General features: G+C 35.0%; 2 protein-coding genes across 2 annotated transcripts; one reads left to right on the top strand and one right to left on the bottom strand.

Annotated features, from left to right (window-relative positions):
* Window positions 1-790: 790 nt before the first annotated feature.
* Window positions 791-3,587, top strand: LOC117635564 (putative Peroxidase 48). The gene is made up of 4 exons (XM_034369869.1): window positions 791-1,162; window positions 1,910-2,107; window positions 2,465-2,630; window positions 2,782-3,587. Exons 1-4 carry the CDS (start codon window positions 821-823, stop codon window positions 3,336-3,338), a joined length of 1,263 nt encoding a protein of 420 aa, XP_034225760.1. The 5' UTR covers window positions 791-820; the 3' UTR covers window positions 3,339-3,587.
* Window positions 3,588-5,822: 2,235 nt separating this feature from the next.
* On the bottom strand, window positions 5,823-14,478 carry LOC117634810 (protein kinase and PP2C-like domain-containing protein). Its single transcript, XM_034369051.1, has 12 exons — window positions 14,342-14,478; window positions 14,060-14,177; window positions 13,743-13,909; window positions 13,009-13,076; window positions 12,689-12,912; window positions 11,150-11,201; window positions 9,554-10,097; window positions 9,349-9,418; window positions 9,026-9,245; window positions 8,835-8,939; window positions 7,226-7,321; window positions 5,823-6,411 (listed from the first exon to the last, which is right to left on the bottom strand). The coding sequence occupies exons 1-12, from the start codon at window positions 14,454-14,456 to the stop codon at window positions 6,217-6,219; spliced, it is 1,974 nt and encodes a 657-aa protein (XP_034224942.1). The 5' UTR covers window positions 14,457-14,478; the 3' UTR covers window positions 5,823-6,216.
* Between the last annotated feature and the right edge of the window lie 4,064 nt (window positions 14,479-18,542).

Genomic DNA, 18,542 nt, shown 5'->3' with positions numbered 1-18,542 from the left:
ATAGAGGCAACCTTCCCGCATCACCATTAACAGCTATATTTTAGTAAAAAGTGGGCCCCACTTGTGCCACTTTTGCCTTTTTTTATTTTACACACTTGACGTTGATGGGGTAAAGTGAGATGGAAAATATCAGTTAAGGGCCAAGGTGGGTCACTTCTACTTCTGAGGGCAGTGTGAGATTTGACAATATAGTTTCGAAGGGCACTCATGTAAATAAGCCTTAAAAAATTATCCCTTAACAAAACAAAGATATCATCTTATAATTTTTGGAAGTGTGAGGGTTAATTTGAAATTATGTTAAACTTGAACAGACAAACTCATTATCTTTAAAAAGTGGTCTCGTCCCAAATGGAAAAACTCATTCAGTTATTCATTCCCCACCTTTATTCTTTCGCTCCCGCACACAAATTAGTATAACCTTGCTCAAAATTAATTATGAAAAAATACCACAATAAACAACTTTAATTTAAATTAAGCGTGTGCCATTTGAGTTATTTAATATATTATTATTTTTTATATATTAGTAATTCAATTTAAAAAAAAGAAAAAGAAAAAGTGTGTAATTGTGTCCCATGAAAATGAGCTAATCTTTATTTAAAACAAATTTGTCCCTCTAAAGAAAATGAAAGTATGGCCTTAAAAGAAATATATCTGTAATTTTCCCAAGTCTTGGGGGTTAAATTGAAAATATGCTAAACCCGAATTAACCAACTCGCCTTTAAAAAGGGGTCTCAGCCCAAACGGTAAAGCTCATTCATGTATTCATTTCCCGCTCTCTCACACACTCAGAAGAAGAGCGAGCGAGAAAAATAGAAAGAAGATGATGACTGCAACGAAAGGGTGGGCCTTTGCTCTGGTGGTGATCTTCTCTGTGCTTCTGTCATGGAGCATCCCAAGAGGCGAGTCAGAGAGAGCCTTTATCTCTTTCTCCTCCCATGAACCACTGGTCAAAGCAGTTTCTCTGGCTTCTGCTGATGGAGGCCAAGATTTCTTCATGGAGATGACAGATTCTGTTGCAATGAACATCGAGTACGATTTCTACCGCGATACATGCCCTGAAGCTGAGACCATTGTAAGTTCTACGATGGCTCAGGTATACTCCCAGCACAAGAATGTCTCTGCTCAGCTTCTTCGCCTCTTTTTCCATGATTGCTTCATTCAGGTATACCAAGATTCTTCTTTTATTCATCTTTGAGGCTTTTTATCAAGTAGGTTTCGTTCTGATTACTCTGGGTTCTCTGCTTTTAATCTTGATTGTAGTTTTCTGCATCTGTGTGGGTTTCTCTCAAATGGGTTTTGTTTTGATTGCTCTTGAATTCCTGCTTCTAGTCTTTATGGTTCTTTTCTTCATCTATGAATGGGTATTGTTTGGATAGCTCTGGGGTTTTCTGCGTTTAATCTTGGTCGTCCTTTTCTTCGCCTGTGTGGGTTTCTCTCAAATGGGTTTTGCTTGCTCAGGGGATTGGAATCTGCGAATCTTGAAACTTTGTGATTTTCAATTTATGTTGGTGAGGTATATGACTTTTTTGTGTGTTTCTCAATTTGATGTTGTTATTGGTTTCTATGAGTCTTGAAACACTGGATTGTTCAATCTGACGTAAAAGTTTGGTTTTCTGGTTCGAGTTGTTCTTTTATGATTTTTAACACTTGAGAATCTGAAAATTCTTATCTGGGAATGTTAAAGCTACAATGCTGGACATTTAGTTTACGATGATTTGGGCATGATATTTATGAGTTTTTCTGAAATGGGTTTTCGTTTCTTCGAGTCTTTTGGCTCTAACCTTAGTTGGGCTATAATATTCCCTTTCTTCTTGTAAGGTGGTTTCTTTCTTTTTAATCAAGCATGTATTACTTGGATTTCTGTCTAATTCCATCTGTCTTTCTTAATGTTGTGGGGTTTTTGAATCAGGGTTGCGATGCTTCAGTCCTCTTGGATGACAGCAATGGGAATAAAAACCATTCCATAGAGAAGCAGGCTGTGCCAAATAAGACCTTGAAAGGATTTGATAAAATTGATCAGATCAAGGAGGTGCTTGAAAATGTTTGCCCAGGGGTGGTATCTTGTGCTGACATACTTGCTCTTGCCACCAGAGATGGCGTTGTTCTGGTATGTTTTACTGCTCCTCCGAGTCTTGACGTATTCTTTCCTTTTTTGATTTTCAGAGTTCGATCGTTACTGGGCAATGTATATATGTATCTAAAACAACCTCTAAGGCAAAAATTTCCAGTTTCTTTCTCTTTCCATCTAATTACCATTAGAAAACCGAACTAAAAGAGAGAAGTAAAAAACCAAAACTATCACACATTTAGTTGTTCAACCTTGCCAACATTTAGTAGTCCTCCTCGGTACTTAAGTGGAAAAGCTACAGAGCACTTCACGAGATTATCTGATTGCTTGTTTCAGTATTTCCCTGCACTTTTAGCTGTCTTGTTCCCTGAGTGTTTGTCCTATCTAAAATGACAGGCTGGTGGTCCCTTTTATCCACTTTTCACTGGTAGAAGAGATAGTGCCCGCTCCTACTATGATGAAGCCACGGCTGAGATTCCAAAACCTGATGATAATATCACTCAGACACTTCATCTGTTCTCACTCAGAGGTTTTACTGACAGAGAAACCGTCAGTCTTCTAGGTACTCAACTAACAAATTCTGTTCCTTCTTTTTCTTCATTTCTTTATGTTTGGAGCTGAAATAGATTAATCAGTCTTGACATATTCTTTCCTTCTGATTTTTTTTTTTTTTTTTGTTTTGTTTTTTTTTTTGTTTTGTTTCATATCTGTAGGAGGGCACAACATTGGGAAGATTGGATGTGAGTTCATTCAGTCTCGCCTTCACAACTTCAAGGGGACAGGGAAAACAGACCCAACTGTTTCTCCTAGTTTCCTCAATGAGATGAGAGTTTTCTGTGAAGACAATGGTAACGAGAAGAGTAGCCAAGGATCACCCATGGCAGCTACCATGGCGTCTCCCATGGCATTCCCCACGGCAGGCCCCATGGCAGCACCCATGGCATCATCCCCAATGGCATCAAGGGGCATGAATGAGAAGCCTGCGCCGAGGGGGATGCCATACTTTCAGCAACTGTCATCATCTGTATCGTCTGGGGCAGGCTTTGACACTCATTACTACCAGAGCTTGTTGAGAGGCAGAGGACTTCTCTTTGCTGATCAGCAATTGATGGCTAATGAGAGGACAGCCAGATTGGTGAGAGCTTATGCTTCAGACGATGGATCAACCTTCCGGATGGACTTTGCCCGGGCAATGATGAAGATGTCTAACCTTAATGCACTCACTGGATCTCAAGGTCAGGTCCGATTAGAATGCACTCTAGCTGGCTAGCTAGTTCTTACCTGACAGAATCCGACCGGAGGCCATGATGGAGATTGAAGAAAATTTCTGTTGAAATATTTGTTCCCTCTGGTTGTACAGTAGAGAAACTTTTAGCCATGTTAGACCACATTCATTCCTTTAGCCATCTTTATTAGTCATGTTCATTTGTGAATGGTTAGGACCTGCAGATATATAGTAGAAAGCAAAGAAAGTTTAACTACAGAATGTTAATCCCCTTCCCGCCCATGTAGAGTTGAATTTTTCTGATTGTGAATAACTCAAGGACTAGTGTGATTGTTTTCTTTTTGCCATATACAAAATGGGATTTTCTTTTTTCTTTTTCTTTTTCAAAAATCCATGTCCATGTCCGAGACTTCATAATGATGGAACTCAACTATGGAGGCATTACAATCAGAACAAAATAACTTAAAAAACAAAAAAAGGAATCATTTTATTAACTCCAAATGATTACGTTTGGTCATGTGGTTCTATAGGTTTAGCAAAATCAAATTGAATAATTCAAGGACCAGTGTGATTGTTTTCTTCTTGCCATACAAGATTAGAGTTCATATATATATATATATATATATATATAAAATTTCCTCTTCCCCAAGGCTCTGATAGTTTTTTTTCCTTTCTTTTATAAGAAAATTCCGTGTCCAAGTTTTACAAGGAGAGGAAAGAGATAGGAATAGAATTTCACAGCTGTAATACTACATAGTTCTCTATAAAAAAAAAAAAAAAAAAATTACTTTCATAGTTCTCTAAATTTTTTTATAAAAAAAATTACCATTTGAGTAAATAATCCTAAAAAAACGACTTCATACTGATCTCACCAAATTACACCCAAAATATAAAAACCAGTTTTCATTTTAAAAGTTATCAAACCAAACAGGTAGGATATGGTATGTATATCATCACCGGATAATTCAACAAAATCAACTTCATTACGCATCTGTGTTTTCATTCTTTAATATTGAATACTATTTTTTTTCTTCTAAATTTTTAGTAATTGAATATTAGAAATTATTTTTTGGGCCTAAAAGCTAGGAAGCAAAGAAGTCCAACTTAAGTTGTGCTTAAGTCGGTTTCCCAAGTCTATATAACTAGACAGAACCTTCAAACCTTTTCACAAAAATAGAAAGAAAGAAAATCGTTGGAGAAATTACATTCGAGACTTCTCACCCTAGTAACATAAGTCGATGTTCGTTGCAACACTTTCTTTTTCTTTGAGATCAAAGTTAGGAGAAGGGGTTGCACCGAATTTCGAGTTAAGTTACTTTCGGTGAATTTCAACTTCATTTCAACTTCCTGGGACAAAAAGCATAGCTAAGGTAAATATGCACAACAATACTGAGTGTTTCTTATTGCATGATTCCATTCCGAGGTAACAGTTTTGTTTTTTGTTTTGTTTTTTTCTGATTCAAGTTGTTCTTTCATGGTTTTTAACGCTTCGGAATCTGAAAACTCTTATCTGGGAATTTTAAGAAGCTACCCTGCTGCTCATTTAGGGACATGATATTTATGAGTTTTCTCAAATTGGTTTTGATTTCTTTGAGTCTGTCAAAATGATTAGGTTTGGTCTCGTGGTTCCATAGGTTTAGCAAAATCAAACTGAATAACTCAAGAACTACTGTGATTGTTTTCTTTTTGTCATACACGATTAGGGTTCATACATCATTTCTTCTGCCGCAAGGATTAATTCTTATGGTTTTTTATCTCACCAACACACCCAAAATATTTATAATAAAAAAAATTGATTATAAAAAAACCAGTTTTCATCTAAATGAAAATGGGACTTGCAAACAAAAATGGTGTACTAGCCATTTTTTAAAATGTAAATTATGTGTCAACCTTCCATTTTTGTTCTTTTTAAAATTTTTATTTTTTTTAAAGTCGGATAAATACAACATTTAAATTAGATTAACAACAATCTTCTTATTTAAATTATCCAAACCAAAATATACAAAAACCAGTTTTGATTTTAAAAGTTATCCAACCAAAAATATTATATTTTCTATTATTTTCATTATTTTAATATTTTCTATTTTTTAATATTCTCTTTTCCAATTTCTCTTTTTATTGAATATTTGAGTAGACATTGTTTAAGTTCCCGATTTTATTATCAGACATTGCTTTTTAGGTATAACATGAACAAGGTGGGGTGATGAGCTTTCATTTGAAGCTGTTTTCTTGCATCCAACTTCTTGTTTAGATAACTCACAACTTGCATTCGACCGAAACAAAACAATGAAACACCAAACAAAGGCAACTGCCAATGGAAGCCCAAAACAAAGGTGAGATAATCATATTTCCATAAGCATAATCAAGCAAATATAGCGATGGCTTAAGTGCCACTCGCCAACTGTAATTAAATTATCGTTTCTATACCTCCTACCGTTCACTATCGCTCTTCCTCCGTTGGCTGTCCACCAATTGATGAGTAAATTTTTTCCACATTTGCTAGATTTCATTCCAAATTGCAGTTCAACATATTTAACATTGACTGGACTTATACTTAAGGAAAGACAGAAGGGTCTTTAACCAGATCATTGTATAGCTCTTACCTCAATACACTCCATCTCTATTTCTACTCTAGTATATCATCTACAATGGTTTCCAGCCTTCCCCTCAATTCTTTTCAGCCCCACAGGCAAAAGGAGGGCTGCATTCAGAATGTCTGAATTGGCGAAAATAAATACATGGTATAAATCAATGTTATGAAACTATTACATGCAAGAAGCATTCACTAATTTGGATGCAAATTTCACATACATTGTCTGTATCGTACAACTACAATTTTTATTATCCAGGTTCATCATATCTTCCGACATTTGATTCTTTAACCAGACTATTCGCATTCAGAAGCAGGAAACTATCAACCAACCTAGTAAATTCTCTCAGCTGTGGAGACGGGACGAAGGAAAACAACAATGACTGTGATGTTGTCTTTGCTGCCACGGTCTGCGGCTTCTGTCGCCAATCTCTTGGAGCACATTCCAGGCTCTTTCACAGTGTCCTTGATTATGCTTACAACCTCTGCATTGCTCACAACATCCCACAATCCATCACTTGCCATTACCTGACAAACAAAAATGTTTTTTTCTCAAAAACTTAAGAATAACAAAAAAGAGTAATTGTAATTTAGATTATATCTTAAGCAACCAGATTATTTGATTTTAGACAGAAAACTCAATGTGGGTTATGTTGCCTACCAGCATGAAATGTCATTGTAAAAAATAAACAATGTACAAATAAATAATTTTCCAGCATTTTTAACTTCATGGAACATTTTGACTCGTAACAGAGCTCTGAGATTTTTTAAACAGCATCCAGCAACATTGAAGACCAGCACTATCAGAATATGCCAAGTTTATGACATAGAACTTCCCAGTCAATATTAGCAATTTAGTAATCCATGGACAACTGCTTACATGATCCTCCAAGATTCCATCATGGTATCGCACTTAAACTTATAAATGAACAACAGTCTTATTCTTACCCTGTATTTAAGGTGAAAAAATGATTATCACTGACAAGATGCCAGAAAAGCCCTTATGACAAACATAGAATAATAGATAACTGGACAGGAAGACGTGCAATATTTTGTGGTGTCTGAGCAGTAAAGAGGATGAAAGATGATTACAATGATAATTGTAGTACGGAATATTCAAGAAGCATGTATGCCTATAATTTAATCATAGAGAAAGAAAGCTTCAAATGTTGATCACAAAGTAAAATCTACTTGAAGCTCTACATGCAAGAAGCATATTCAGAAGAGGTTCTTTCCAAATTCATGTTATATTCTTTTCAAAACCTAACTATTAGTTTTAAAAAATCAATTCATATATCTGTCACCAAACTTAATATCTATTTATCAAAATCTTATTTCTTACCAAATACTCATCCTCTGCCGAAAGAATAGTTTCAGTTATCTCAGGTTCTGCAGTTACAGCAGGCTTTAGATCATCATCCCCTATGGAACGAGTGACCTGTTGAAAGAAATAATGTAAAACATGCACATATACACCATTTTAATAAGGTATCACCCGTTCACTGCCATGATGCCATCTTCAGGTGGCAAAGGGAATAATCCAAATACATGTTACTGTTAGGCTAAAAATTTACATGTAATATTATAGAGGTCATAAGTTTCTGAAGCATATCTTTCCAAGAGAGGAGAAAGGAAAAAAAAAAGCTGATTTGATGCAGTACACCAGAATTTTATTCACAAGTTCCTTCAAAAAGGAAAACCCATAAATGTGGGCTGATTTTAAAACTTATAAGAAGCCATCTTCCCAAATAACAGCAGAACTAACAGTACTGGCACAACCAACCTAAAGATCTACCCTTATACAAATCGTCATGTAAAAAAGAGATGTCAGTGTCGTCAAACAGCTCAAGATCAAGAAAACTCATATCAAGCATTACTTTTATATCCTTATAAAACCCACATCAATAGTCAACGGACCCCATGTTGTAGGAAACTTACATCATTGGTCAACAAAGCTAGCAGTTTAGCAAATATATTTGTAGAAACAAATCATTCATAATCTCATACCAAATTATAAATCAGAGTTCAATGAACGATTTTTCATAAACATAGAAGACCCGTCAGTCTAATTTTTTATTAACTCTGCTACAAAACCTTTCCTCTTCTGAAAAATGAACTTTCTTTTGTAAAAGTCAGCAAGAACTCCTCTGTCACAGAAGATCAACCAAAAACGTTGGTTTCAAATTTTATTTCCATTTTCTTAGAAGAAATATGTGCAATACCAACATGATAACAAGTTGTATTGCAAAACTGTACAAGTCTCAACATAGTTGCAATTATTTTATTTCAAAATTAGAATTGTTTTCTTTGGTAGCTGTTTATGTATAAAATAACAATATACAAGGTCTATCTAAGTGGCACATATGTGCCTTCAAAGAAAATCTTACTTCAACATTACAATGGAAGATGATTATTTTTGCTTTTCCTCTCAGCCAGATTTTATGAATTGTCTAATTTTTTTATAACTCATTATAAAAGTTCTACCAATTAACTCGAAAAATAGGTTGGTGTGCAAAACCAACATGACAACAAGTTGCGTTGCAAAACTGTACAAGTCTCAACAAAGTTGCAATTATTTCCAAATTAGGATTGTACAGAACTGATTAATTTCTCTTTGATAGCTGTTCATGTATAAAATAATATATGAGCTCTATCTAAGTGGCACATATGTGCCTTCAAAGAAAATCTTACTTTGACATTACAATGGAAGATGATTATATTTGCTTTTCCTCTCAGCCAGATTTTATGAATTGTCTATTTTTTCTGAACTGATTCTAAAAGTTCTACCAATTAACTCCGAAAAAAGGTTTGTGTGCGAGCCTTCCATTTGGAAAATAATACTAACCTGCTCAAGTAAATTGCAGCATACAATCCATTAAATCAGCAAACAAAAAGAAAACATTTTTGGAAAGCAACATTACAAAACTATCATGATATCTAAAGGGACAAACCTGAAGAGCAGCAAGACCCACCCGCCAATTATCTACTTGCCATCTAACTTGTTCCCCAGCACTAATAACCCGCTCCCTCTCCTCAAGACAGCTTGCAACATGATCCTAATATTTCATCCATTATACTGAGAAAAATAACACCTTGTACTAAACCAGAACAACCAAACAGGAATGTAAGAACTTCCGGTCACCTTGCTTAGAACAAAGGGATGGCCAGCCCGACACAATATGGTCCTGCAATCACCAGCATTAGCCACAAAAAGCTTGTTTCCAACAATAAGAGCAGCTGCTGCAGTGCAACCGGGATGCCAGTCCTTCTGGATAACTCTTTTGGATTTACGAGAAAAATCCAGCTCAGCTCTAAATGCAATATCTGTCTTAATGAATGCTTCAAATAATGCACCACTTGGACTGCATTAAAGGATAAAATCAATTATGGTCAAATAACACACACACACACACACACACACACATATATGTATAATGTTGAAAATGAAATGGAAACGGAAGAAACCTGCTAGTTGAACTTAAAGCTTGCAAGAATCCTGGAAACGCTCGAGCTGAAAATTCGGCAGCTGCTGCACCTGCATTTGGTAAATCCTTGTAGAATAGCATTGGAATTTGGATGCATTAAGAATTAGTAGAAGGACTGAATCAACCGTGACACCAGTAAAAATCCTAAATACACAATTAGAATTAGATATATCACCAAAAATCACCTCTATGACCATCAAAGATACCAAAAGCATGTATGTCCCCTTGATGAAACATTTGGGGCAAAAGGAAATGAGTGTCCTCCATGGTCTCCCGTCTCCCGCATGTAGCAAAGGATCCCCAAGAAAGTATTGGATTATATGCCAAGGGATCATTTGATGCAAGCCAGATTGCTGTACCAGGTTTAGGCAGACAAGCTCTTGTGATGAAACTTTCTCCCTGAGTAAACCAGTTAATACCCTCTTGGTAAGCTTGAAGGCTGCTAGCAACATCTACTGGCTGATCACCAAGAGAATTAGAAGATTTGGGAAAGACAATATCCGATTCTTTTATATTTTCTCTCTGTTCCAAAATTGTACCAAGTTCTGCAACTATGTCATCGAAAGAAGGTCTGTTTTGAGAATTTGCATCCCAACACCTCTCTATCAGTGACAACAAAGTATATGGTGCAACAGATTCAGGATCAGCAAGAACAGGTCGCAACCCATCAGACACCACAGCTGCTGTTAGTTGCTGCTCAGTGTAGTTCATCTCCAGTACAGTGTGTGCCTGCCAGCAACACAAATATTATGCATCAGTCAGCTACCATGATCTTAAACAGTGATAAATTTGAAGAGTCAAATCCATAAAATAAAAAACCTATTCATATTAAGCTACAAAATTTCTGTTGTATAACAAACACAATTCCATCAAAAGATGTCACTCTGAAACCCAAGAAAAAAGTATTGTCAGAACATATACATGAATCCATCGATAGATGATAAGGAATTTTACTAAATATAAAGGATGACTGTCAAACAAAAATATGTTATAGGATAAAAGCAAAGGCTTGACCAATGGATAGGTAGAAATTTTCAGGCACAGTAATGGATTGTTGGGCAGTTAGCAATACTCTTCCGTGTTGAAGTCAATATATAGAACATAAGGGCACCAGGACCAACTGGCTTAAAGGTATTTAAATAACTAAATAGCTAATTAGACATAGGTCTGTTATTAACATTTTTTTTTCTACAGAAGTACTGCATGTTTTCTATATCAGATCCTTGAACTAGTTGATTAATAAAATAATAGAAAATAGAAGTCCTTAAATGCTTCTCGCTATAATTAAATGGAATTTCAACTCTCCAGTAACTTAAATTCCAAATACTAGTACGAATGATTAACAGTTATTATGCTCAAATGTCGTTTGTAAAAATCTTAACTCAATACACCTAGACTTTCTACCTCCATCAAATTCCTTTAAATTCTACAAAATTCTAGATTGAAACTTTTCATCAACGAGTAATGTGCCACATTTGCAACTGGAACATATAATGTGCCTTGCGGCGCCTCCTCGACAAGAAAAATATTTTAACCTTTCTGAATCTGGATGGCCGCTATTTCTAACCGATATTTGATTTCTACAATATGATTATTTCTGCATTTAACCATAATGAAAGCCAAAAAATAAACCGGAATTTTCAATACAATTCCCTCTTTTTATACCTAAAAATGCAAACATGTGTACTAGCAACAAGAATCATATGACACATCAATCAAACAATATATCAGCATCATAAATCATAACACAAGTAAGCCAAATACAATTGAGAAAGGCTAACCTGGGCTTCCGCACGAAGATCAGTATATGGAACAACACCAGTAAGAAGCTCACTGCAAGAGGATCATAGTCAAATCACAAATTCATGGGAAAAAGAGCGCAAAAACTGTAAACTGCATATTTTTCTATACAATAGTAGCATTAATAATGAATTACCAGTATAAACAGTAATTATCACAATGTTACTATTCACTATGATTCAACTATATCTATAATTATAATTTTGTAGTACCATATTATAGTATCTTGCAAGAATGATCCTTGACTGTGAATTTATATATATTTACCATAATTATTCAAACGAAGTCTATGCATGCACCTAGTGAGACTCATAGGGGGAGTTGTATATCGGATCCTAAGTGTGCTCCATGTAAACGGTTATTACTTTCTACTAACTATTGGCACCTAGATGTTGAACGAGATACACATGCAAACAGGTTCCATTATAGATAAAAGGTCGAGTTCTGGAAATTGTAATTTTGTAGGAGGAAACATGGTTACATAGCGTAGCAAGAATTGGTCAGTGCAGAGACAGAATTTAGAGCCATCGCTCAAGAATCTGTGACAGCAGAGGGGTTTGATGAGCGAATCTTTCTTGAGAAACCAATGAAACTCTTCTGTGACAACAAATTAACATTGAACACAATCTGGTTAAAAATGAAAATACTAAGCATGTTGAGGTGGAGATACTTTATAAAGGAAAAATTGACATAAGAGATTATTTGCACTCATTCGTGAAAACTGAAGATCAACTCATAGTCTAACAGATATCTTAACTAAGGCTGTGTCTAATAATGTTTTTCTACTCTACACTGAACAAGTTGGAAATAAAGATATCTTTGCACCAATTTGCGATGTTGGGGTGATTAGTTTTCATTGAATAGTTGACTTTAGAATCCATATCTAAAGTGTAAATCCCTCCAATATTGGACCCAAAAAAAGACAGAAATTCATCCCGAAATTACTCTCCGAAGGAATTCTACTTCTGCGAAAAGGACTCTCCCTCTCCAATATATAGACAGCTCTTCATTTCGAGAAGAAAATCTAGCAAAGATCATTCAACATTATGAGATCAATTTTACCTCTATTGAAATGTCTCAATTATACTCATTTTATTCACAGTAAGAGAGTGACTTGGGTTTAAGAGAGTGACTTCGGTTTAATTGGGATATGTATTGAAAGTGATTTAAACTAATTAATACCACAGCTACCGTGGTTCTAGGATTGCATGATCTTATTTTTCTTATTTCAATGTTGATCCAATCTTTAGCAACAACATACTTTATCAGCAAAGTCAAAAGTCTGATTAGCATAGATGCTAAGGGTAGGTACAAATACCATATAGAAACTTTGTCCATTAAGAATATTTAGGTTCCCTGAAAGGTCCTAAAGGTTCTAAGGCTCAATTCAAAAATCCATAACAAACAGCAAACAGCGTCACTTGAAAGAACAGAACTTCAGTTACATTTGTCTTGTAGGCATAGATCTAAGTAAAATAAAATTTGCTAGTTTTTAGCATAATCAAATCTTAAATCCTTACTTAATTGATATACCAAAGCTGTAGACATCTGATTTTTCTGTATGTATTTCCTTCTTTAGTATTTCAGGTGCCATGTAAATGAGAGTGCCAACCATGTTTTTTTTGTGGAAACCACCAGTAGGTTTTCCAGATGACCTCCAATTCCCAATAGAAACTCCTTTAAGATCTTTCTTGTACTCAGCCAAACCAAAGTCTGCTAAGTGTGGATAAAGATCTTTGTCCAGCTGCATCATAAGGGTATGATATTAGTTAAATTCGTCCAAAACTAGTCAAAAGAGGATTTCTGTTTGCTACAGAATAAGATAAAGGAAGACATTTACAAGAATATTTGCCGGTTTCACATCCCTATGTACAATCCCGAGGTGATGCAGATATTGCAAAGCCTTTGCTGGAAAAGGAAAACAATGTAATCATGCAACTAAATAATTTTGGAAACCTCGAAATGAAAATAGTAGTAAAAATAAAATGCCTGTTTCCGGCAATAAGCTGTAATAGCAAAGTCATCAACATGATGTTACAGTACAACGTCTTGCTGAACCATCATCAATTTATCCTATAGACCATCTTGCGGTTATCCCCCATTCTTAATTCTATGGCCCCAAAACTAAAAATCCTAGCTCAACCACTGCAGACACAGACATACACATGCATGCACACCCAGAGTTATTTTAAGAAATATTCGCAGACACCCTTTGTGGTGAGGCTAGAAACCATAGACCTCTCGGAGGCTTAACATATGCATGTGTATGTATGTTTATATGTATAAATCTGTATGTGTGTGTGTGTATATGTATAAATATGTATGTAGACATATACATGTGTGTGTGTGTGTGTGTGTGTGTGTATTTATTGTGATACTTGATATCCAGGTGGTTCAATAAAGAGGGTAAAATGACAGAGCCCATTAAATCATAAAATCAAAATCACAATTATAACATGCCCTTCCTACAAAATTAGTTCACACATTTCCTCTGTTAATGGTAGGGCTGAATACTAAGATGATCTGAACTAATAAAAACACTCAGAGAAAATCACAGAAGCAACTAAGTCATACCTAATTGGACAGCAACCACAAGCACCTGATTGATATTCGGACTCCATTCTTCCATGTGTAATTTCTCAGATAAGTTCGGAGGCTCAAAGAATTCGAAGAAATACATGTAATTGGGTGGCTTTGCATGTGCGGCGACCAGTTTTGCTATTCCCGGATGATCAAGCTTACTTCAATGTTCATATATACTCGAATCATACACATAAATAGATTCATATGCACACATAAATAGATTCATATGCATACACATACATATACAGAACTATATCCTCACAGCATTGAAACATGCAATGTGAATTATACATGAACCATAAACATACCATAGCAATTGCAACTCCTTGTGGAACTTATCAAGATCCTCAGAAGTAGACAAGATGGGTTTCTTCACAGCAACTTTCTTTCCATCCAAAATTGCTTCATATACAACACTCTCAGCCCCTACACACACAATCAGCACCAAAAAGCATACCGGAAAATAACCAATTAATCAATTAATTAGAAATATCGAAAAGAAAAGGCAAGTGGCGATAGGCATTAGGCATTAGCCAAACAGAGCCTTAGCTAGAGCCTGAACTGGAAAGAGGAAAAGGAGTGTGAGTTACCTCGGGCAATTGGTTTGAGGAGAGTGTAAGAGGAAGGTGGAAGATGGAGAGGAATGGAATTGCTGCTGCAGCAACCTCTAATGCACGCGTTTGGTTCCACAATTTCAAGCCCCATCTCTCCAAAACACACACACACACACTCTCTCTCTCTGGCGTTGTAAGTCGGTGTGGCGAAGAAGAAAGAAAGCAGCAGCAATTAAATTACGAAAAGGGAGTGTACGGGTGTTTTTTTTTTGTCGGAGGTCTGCTGTTAGGAATTTTCGTTCTGCTACCGTATGAAATTCAATAGTGAGTTCTATGCATAAAGTTTATTTTCGTATCACTTTAATACATTCGTTAGTCTCACCATTATGTTTTTCATTAAATGTGATGTTACCATGTGAACTCACCTATATTTTGGCATGCTGACTAAATAATGAAAATATTTTTAATTAATTAATTAATTATTTTTAATTTTTAATTTTAATTTATTTATTTATTTACACTTTCTGAATGCACCTCTCATCTATGTGGTCGAGGTCTCTGCGGGAAACTGGAGGAGGTGAATTTTTTTATTTAAAAAAAAACTATTTTAGGTTGAATTTGAAATTTTATAAAAAAGAAAGATTTAACAGAATTGACCGTATTAACAAACGTATACAAACACAAGGAGGAAATGACCCAAACCTTTTTTTTTTTTTTTTATAAATAATTTAGTTTTCAATGATAATAATTAAACAAAAACTCAAATAGGATGATTGTGTGATGAGAGTGCAAGCCAGGCAGCACACTAAGGTATATCCATTTTTTTGGTTTGCAATCCAACCATTGAGGTTGGGGGCCTACTAACCCGAGGGTAGAGGGTGTGCTTAATGCGACTTCACACAAGGTGAACAGTTCAAGATTATCATACCTCACTTAACAAGGCTTAGTTCAAACAACCAATCACTTTAATGCTCCGCTTAGTTACAAGCTCACGCTATTAGGCTCGGCAATATCAAAATGTTATGTAACCTCTTATAAGCATTTGTTTTATTGAGTGTTTTTCCAATGTGGGACTTTACGATAATCATCATTATGACACCCCAATAGTGATTTCAAAATCCATACTAGCAAATTCTAGCTCTCCAATATGAAATGGAGTGTTTCTTCTTAACAGTTGCTTTATTAATCATTAAATTGTCTATATAATTAATTAGTCGATGAATTGCAATAATTTATGTGTCAAAATTTCCATTATATCGTTTTGGTGTCGGTGGAGCCAATGGAAACATGTGCACAATTAAATGAGGAGAGAGTTAAGGCCTCAGGAGTTTGTGGTTTTGGGATTGGAAGAGCTGTAATAATTTTCAGAACACCCAAACTTTTGTATTAAAAAAAGTATTCTTCAAAACTATAAGGGTTAGTTTAGCCGTATCCGTGTAATTAAGAGGTATTTATTCTCAAATTCCTCATTTTGGTAGGAATATAATTCATCAGTCCTGATCTCTTGGATCCCTGTAGTCCAAGAGATTTATGGTCACTCACCGTTGAATGTAAATTCAACGGTTGACTTGAATCGGGTAATAATCATTTATGTCATATTGCATTTATATATATCATTTTGAACCATTGGATTAATATCCAACGGTGGGTGACCACAATCTCTTGGACTCCTGTGGTCCAAGAGATCGGGACTGTATAATTCATATATACATTTCTTCAACTGTGATAGTGCATCACCCTTCGATCTTAGGTAGCCAAACCCTATAAAATAACACATCTAAAGAACTTATGCGCAAAAGCACTGCCATGTTGGTAGACTGAGTCATCAAGTGATTTTGCTAAAATCACTTCTATGGAAACAATCACAAAACCAGCTCTTAACACAGCTCCGTTCTCCTCCTTCCTTCGACTGGTCGATGTGGAACAATGGGTCAATACCCTGTCTTGAAGAAATCTTTGCTGTCTTTGTGCTTCAATGCAAGTACATCTAAATCCTCTCCGCAGCCTTCCGATCTTCATAGGTATAATTCATCCAATAATTATAAAATAAATAAAATTAGAAACTGAACCAATTTGTTGATTTATTAATAAGTTGCAACAAATGAAAGAACATGTAGTTGTTTTGGAAGTTGGGAGAGAAAGGAAGAGAAAGTGATTGTGTGATGAGAGGCCAAGCCAGGCAGCACACTGAGGTGTAAGGGCTCTTGATCTGTGTTGTTGAGGTCCGGTTTTTTTTTTTTCTTTTTTTATGGTACCCAACAACCCCAATCAAATTTTTATAGAGTTTTGCGTCTGCTACCCACTGGCCCTACTTACCCGAGGGAAGAGGGGGTATTTTGTGCGACTTTACCGTAGTGAATAGTCCAAGAACACCACACCTCATATGACAAAACTTTGTTCAAATAAACAATCTCTTTAATGCCCTACTTTCTTACAAACCCACACGCTACTAGGCTCGGTGATAACAAATTATTACTTAAGTCATTATAAGCATTCATATTATTGTGTGTTATTCCAGTGTGGGACTTTACCCCAAGTGATATCAAAGTCCTGACTAGAAAATTATCTTTCTAGTCTAGCTTGAGTAATCTCTTCATTGAGAAAAATTCTGACAACCGGAAAATTCTCGAAACACCCGACAATACCTATACCTATACCTACCACAATAAATAACCAAGTAATAATCATAATAGAAAAGTTGATAGAGGTCCAAAAATTCAACCAATAATTGGGTCTAGTCCTCGAATTATTGTTTATTGTTATAAGTCCCTTGACTAGTTTGCCACCTAGATTACATTCCATCCTTGACATGTTGATTCAAACTTTTGTATTTAACTCATTTGTATTTAAATTTTTTTGTTCCTATTATATCTCTATTGTCCAAAATGAGTATGATGAGAATTTATATGCCATTATTTTTATTTTTGTTCACCCTATGGTAGAGGTATAGTATATACTCTTGTAGATAAATTATCCTATGGTGTAGGTATATTGTCATATTGCTTTTTGCATAGGTATATATTTGTTTTTTCATATTTTAGACAATGAATAATAGCATTTTATGTACAATTTTTATAGGTAACATACAATTTTATTTGTCTATTTTTGTAGTTGACTTATAGGTAATATTCTAATTTATGTTCCTAACTTATAGGTAGTATTCTAATTTATGTTCATGACTTATAGGTAACACGATTTATCACTAAGTTTTTTTCGTTGCTAATAAGAACACTATTTACCTATATGTTAAGTACATAATTTAATGTGGGTGCTTGCCTAATTGATTAGTATAATATGTGGGCCTTTACTTCAATTGATTAATTTGTATTTTACCCATATATTAGGTAAATATTATCAATGAAAGAATTCCAAATTTAAAATTTGAAATTTAATTACAAGTAAATAATTCATTAAATTTAGATTTTCAATGTTTTCCTTATGTACCTCAAAGGATAAAATCGACACAATAAAAAGAGTAATAAAAGTCAAAGAGACTTACATCTAAAACCAAAAACGCATGGACTAAACCCAATGACCACTACTACAAAAAGTGAAAAACACGACCAGAAAACAACGACGGTCTAAGTGAAAACCGCCGTGGTTTCTAAAAAGACGACGGTTCTAAAAACACCGTCGTGTAATACCACCTTAGACAACTAAAAAATGGAGATTCAAATGGCTGTTCAAAAACAACGACGTACCTAATTAAACAACCGACGCCTATTTGAAACAGATTTCCGCAGTGTAAAATCAAAGCCAACAAAGAACGGCAGAAGTTATGAATCGACCGACGTAGAAATTAAAGACGACGATTTCAATAAAACCGCCGTTTTTACTCATAAAATAAAACGACGAGGTTTTCGTATAAGACGCCGTATAATTACAAACAAATCCACGGCTTAAAAATAAAAAATATCGCCGTATTAAAATAATTTACAACGACGGAAAATATAAATATCTCGACGTCATTATCATATAGTTCTACGACGTTATCTTTAAATTGTTCTATAAAATTTAACGTCGAATTTATTAATTTTATACGTCGTACATTTAATTTAAACCGTCGTCTTAATTAGAATTTTTGTTAACAATTTTTTTTCTTTGATTTTCTTATCCTACGTCGGTAGATCTACTTAATGACAAGAATTGAAATAACCACGACGGTTTATATAGAAAACCGCCGACATAATCAGATTTTTCTGAGAACCCAAGGGTTACGAAATCTTAAGAGATGGAA

The sequence above is a fragment of the Prunus dulcis genome, chromosome 7 (genome assembly GCF_902201215.1).
Source record: "Prunus dulcis chromosome 7, ALMONDv2, whole genome shotgun sequence".
NCBI classification, from domain to species: Eukaryota; Viridiplantae; Streptophyta; class Magnoliopsida; order Rosales; family Rosaceae; genus Prunus; species Prunus dulcis.
Note: the sequence above shows the minus strand (reverse complement) of the source record. Positions and strands in the feature narration are given on the sequence as shown.